The sequence below is a fragment of the Chenopodium album genome, chromosome 25 (assembly GCF_948465745.1).
Source record: "Chenopodium album chromosome 25, dcCheAlbu1.1, whole genome shotgun sequence".
In the NCBI taxonomy this organism is placed as follows: domain Eukaryota; kingdom Viridiplantae; phylum Streptophyta; class Magnoliopsida; order Caryophyllales; family Amaranthaceae; genus Chenopodium; species Chenopodium album.
In genome coordinates this window covers 27,132,113-27,136,249 of record NC_137858.1, presented here as the reverse complement: position 1 = coordinate 27,136,249, position 4,137 = coordinate 27,132,113, and the positions used below count along the sequence as shown (strand labels likewise).

The following is a 4,137-nucleotide window of genomic DNA, read 5'->3' as shown; positions in this document are numbered from 1 at the left end:
GGAGAGAAGGGTTGCGGTACCTAGCATCCGAGTTTCTAGGTCGATTTCTTCTAGACATGGTCGGTCTTTATGCAATGCAATCAAACAAACCACAACCAAATAATCAACACAATAAACACACAAGAGGCACTAAGTCCACTAAGACACAACCAAAGCTAAACAAGGCCAACAATTACAACACAATCAAGCCAAGCTCTAAGTCTCCCACCTAAGACAAGTGAATCACCAAGCAACAAAGACTAATAACGCAGCCATAACAATTCAATATCAAAATTATGCACTAGAATCAAACAATCCAACACAACAATTTACTCAAACAAGCATATTTTGTCATGTATGAAAATCAATTCCTCAACCTCACTTACAAAAATTCAATTTTCAAAACACACCAAAAGTCATTCAAACTCAATAATACTTGAAAATTATCAATTATCAATCACTCACAACCAATTTCAACAAACTTTCTCAAGCAATTTCATGCAAAAATTCAAGAATTCAAGCTTAAAATTAGTAAAAGGGAGGAACAATTATACCGAGCTTATCGTGGGTGTAAAACCCGCAAATGTACCTTTCTAAACTTCCTTTTGCTTCCTTGAACTCACTCCTTCAACCAATTGCCTTAAAATAGAACCCCAAAGAAAACCCCCAAATCAATTTTTTTCAAGTAAGGGTTTGAGTTTTTGGGTGATTTTTGGGGTTAAATGTGATAAAAGGGGTAGTAGTTTGTGAAATTTGTGAAAAGAAGTGAAGATTTTTATGAAATTTGTGAAATTTGAGTGAGAAATTGAGTGTTTGAGGGAATTTGAGTGAGTTAGGATGAGGAGAAGAGGAGTTTTTAGAGAAAGAGAGGAGTGTGAATCGTGAGTGTGGAAGAGAAGTGAGAATTTTTTTTTTTGTTTTAAACCGTGCTTATGACAGCTGAAACAGAGGACGCATGGACATGCTGAAATCGGCACGGACGTGCCGATTCGGGCAGTATTTGGGGACTTACTGCCTAATTTGGCACGGACGTTGATGAGTTTGAACGGTTCCTTTGAACGGTTCTAAGGTGAACAAAACCGCCAAAGTATGCCTTAAGCCTTTGGCCATTCACTTTGAACGGTTCACCATTGTCATTTGAGATTTCTATCGCTCCATATGGAAATACCTTCTTAACGGTGAAAGGTCCACTCAATCTTGACTTGAGCTTACCCGGAAACAACTTCAATCGGGAATTGAATAGTAGGACCTTGTCACCTTCCTTAAACACCCTTTTGCTAATATGCTTGTCATGCTAAGCCTTGGTCTTTTCTTTGTAGATCCTTGCATTCTCATATGCATCCAACCTTAATTCTTCCAAGGCGTGGAGGTCAAGCAACCTCTTCTTACCGGCGCTTTGAAGGTCAAAATTCAATGTTTTGATAGCCCAATGAGCCCGATGCTCAAGTTCCACCGGCAAGTGGCATGACTTTCCATAAACAAGCTTGTATGGTGTGGTGCCGATAGGAGTTTTGAACGCAGTGCGATAGGCCCATAGAGCATCATCAAGCTTTGTAGACCAATCTTTCCTAGACCTATCCACCGTTTTCAAATTTCAGCTAGACCACTTGTTTGGGGGTGGTAAGCTAATGACACCTTATGCTTCACACCATATTTCTCAAGGAGAGCTTGAAAGGATCGCTTTGCAAAGTGTGAACCTCCATCACTAATCACAGCCCGGGGCACTCCAAACCTTGGGAAAATTACTCTTTTGAAGAGCTTGACCACAACCTTAGCATCATTAGTAGGAGATGCAACCGCTTCCACCCACTTTGACATGTAATCGACGGCCACTAGGATGAACTTGTTCCTAAAAGAGCTCGGGAAAGGCCCCATGAAATCGATGCCCCATACATCAAAAATTTCAAGTTCAAGGATGTTGTTCAAAGGCATTTCATTCCTTTTTGAAATATAACCGGTTCTTTGACACCGGTCACAAGCTTTCACCACACCCCACACATCTTTAAAAATTGTTGGCTAAAAGAAACCGCATTGCAATATTTTCGCCAAGGTCTTGTTAGCACTCATATGTCCTCCACAAGGTGAGGAGTGACACATTGTGATAACATCTTCAATTTCATTATCCGGGAGACACCTTCTAAAAAGGCCATCAACACCTTGTTTGAAAAGCAAGGGGTCGTCCCAAAAGTATTGGCGAACATCATAAAGAAACTTCCTTTTTTGTTGATAAGAGAGGTCGGGAAGAAGAATAGAGCAAGACAAGTAGTTTGCAATGTCCACAAACCATGGTGCCGGTGCTTGGAGAATAGCAAATAGTTGATCATCCGGGAAAGAAACGTCGATTGGCAAGTTGTCAAGATCACCTACAAAGGTAGGCAACCGTGAAAGATGATCGGCCACAACATTTTCGGCACCCTTCTTGTCTCTAATCTCAATATCATAGTCTTGTAAGAGCAAGACCCACCGTATCAACCTTGGCTTCGGTTTTTTCTTTGACAAGAGGTACTTCAACGCCGAATGGTCGGTGATGACTATGACTTTAGACCCCAACAAATAAGATCTAAACTTCTCGATTGCATGAACAATAGCTAGAAACTCTTTTTCTGTGGTAGAGTAATTCCTTTGTGCATCATCTAGTGTTTTGCTAGTGTAGTAGATAGCATGGAGCTTCTTATCCTTCCTTTGTCCAAGAACGGACCCAATGGCATAATCCGAAGCATCACACATGAGCTCAAAAGGAAGCTCCCAATTAGGGGGTTGAATAATAGGAGCCGGAATCAATGCCTCCTTCAACCTATCAAACGCTAGTAAAAATTCATTAGTAAACACAAAAGGGGCATCCTTTACCAACAATTGAGTGTGCGGCTTTGCGATTTTTGAAAAATCCTTTATGAACCGGTTGTAAAAACTGCGTGTCCAAGAAAGCTCCTTATCCCCTTCACATTTGTAGGGGTAGGAGGCGCTCAATGACCTCAATTTTGGCACGATCAACTTCAATGCCCCTACTAGAAATCACATGACCAAGAACAATGCCCTCCTCTACCATGAGATGACGTTTCTCCCAATTCAAGATTAAGTTCACCTCTTGACATCTTTTCAACACTTAAATCAAATTCGAAAGGCATATGTCAAAAGATGAACCAAAAATAGAAAAGTCATCCATAAATAACTGAATTGATGTACAAGCATATCGGAAAAAATAGACATCATACAGCTTTGAAATGTGGAAGGTGCATTACAAAGTCCAAATGGCATCCTTCGATAAGCAAAGGTGCCAAAAGGGCATGTGAATGTAGTCTTCTCTAGATCCTCGGGTTAGATTGGGATTTGGAAGAATCCCGAGTATCCATCCAAGAAACAATAGTGACTATGTGATGCTAGTCTTTCCAAAATTTGATCAATCAAGGGGGAGTGGGAAGTGGTCTTTCCGGGTGGACTTATTCAATTTCCGGTAATCAATACACATCCTCCACCCGGTGACCGACCTCGTAGAAATTGTCTCACCCTTATCATTCTTGATGATGGTCATGCCTCCCTTTTTAGGCACAACTTGAACCGGACTAACCCACTTACTATCGGAGATAGGGTAGATTATGCCCGCCTCAAGAAGTTTTAAAACTTCTTTTTTCACAACTTCCTTCATATTTGGATTGAGCCTTCTTTGGTGCTCAATCGAGGAAGCATGATCATCATCAAGTAAAATCTTATGCATGCATATAGTAGGACTTATCCCCTTAATGTCATCAATTTTATAACCAATGACACCTCTATACTGCCTTAAAACATCTAGGAGTTTCCCAACAGAGCTGTCATCAAGCTTAGCATTGACAATGACGGGATAACTCTCACTATCATCAAGAAAAGTATATTTAAGTAAAGGAGGAAGGGGTTTAAGTTCAACCTTATGAGGAGGCGTAGTCCTCTCCTCTTTTACCTCCACATTAAGCACTTCCACTTTCATTTAGTTGTGGACTAAAGGTTGGTTGAGCAAAAGATCATACCCCTTGTTTCTTCACGTTCCTCAACTAGGCCTCCCGTTAGGATAGCTTGTAAAGGATCTCCTTCAAACAAATTCTCTTGGAACTTTTCTAAGTCCCTTTCCAAAGTATCAACTCTATGAACTTCATCATACAATAGCTTTTTCAATGCTTGTGGGAA

General features: G+C 40.6%; 1 protein-coding gene across 1 annotated transcript; it reads right to left on the bottom strand.

Moving 5' to 3' along the window:
• Positions 1-1,273: 1,273 nt before the first annotated feature.
• On the bottom strand, positions 1,274-1,911 carry LOC145613908 (uncharacterized). The gene is made up of 2 exons (XM_081668944.1): positions 1,712-1,911; positions 1,274-1,553 (listed from the first exon to the last, which is right to left on the bottom strand). The coding sequence occupies exons 1-2, from the start codon at positions 1,909-1,911 to the stop codon at positions 1,274-1,276; spliced, it is 480 nt and encodes a 159-aa protein (XP_081525070.1).
• Between the last annotated feature and the right edge of the window lie 2,226 nt (positions 1,912-4,137).

What these genes read in the sequence shown, in the direction of transcription:
- LOC145613908 (XM_081668944.1), bottom strand. Translation starts at nt 1,911, where the DNA reads ATGCCTTTGAACAACATCCTTGAACTTGAAATTTTTGATGTATGGGGC. An exon ending in AAAAGAGTAATTTTCCCAAG is followed by an intron (nt 1,554 to 1,711) that starts GTTTGGAGTGCC and finishes AACGGTGGATAG; the next exon opens with GTCTAGGAAAGATTGGTCTA.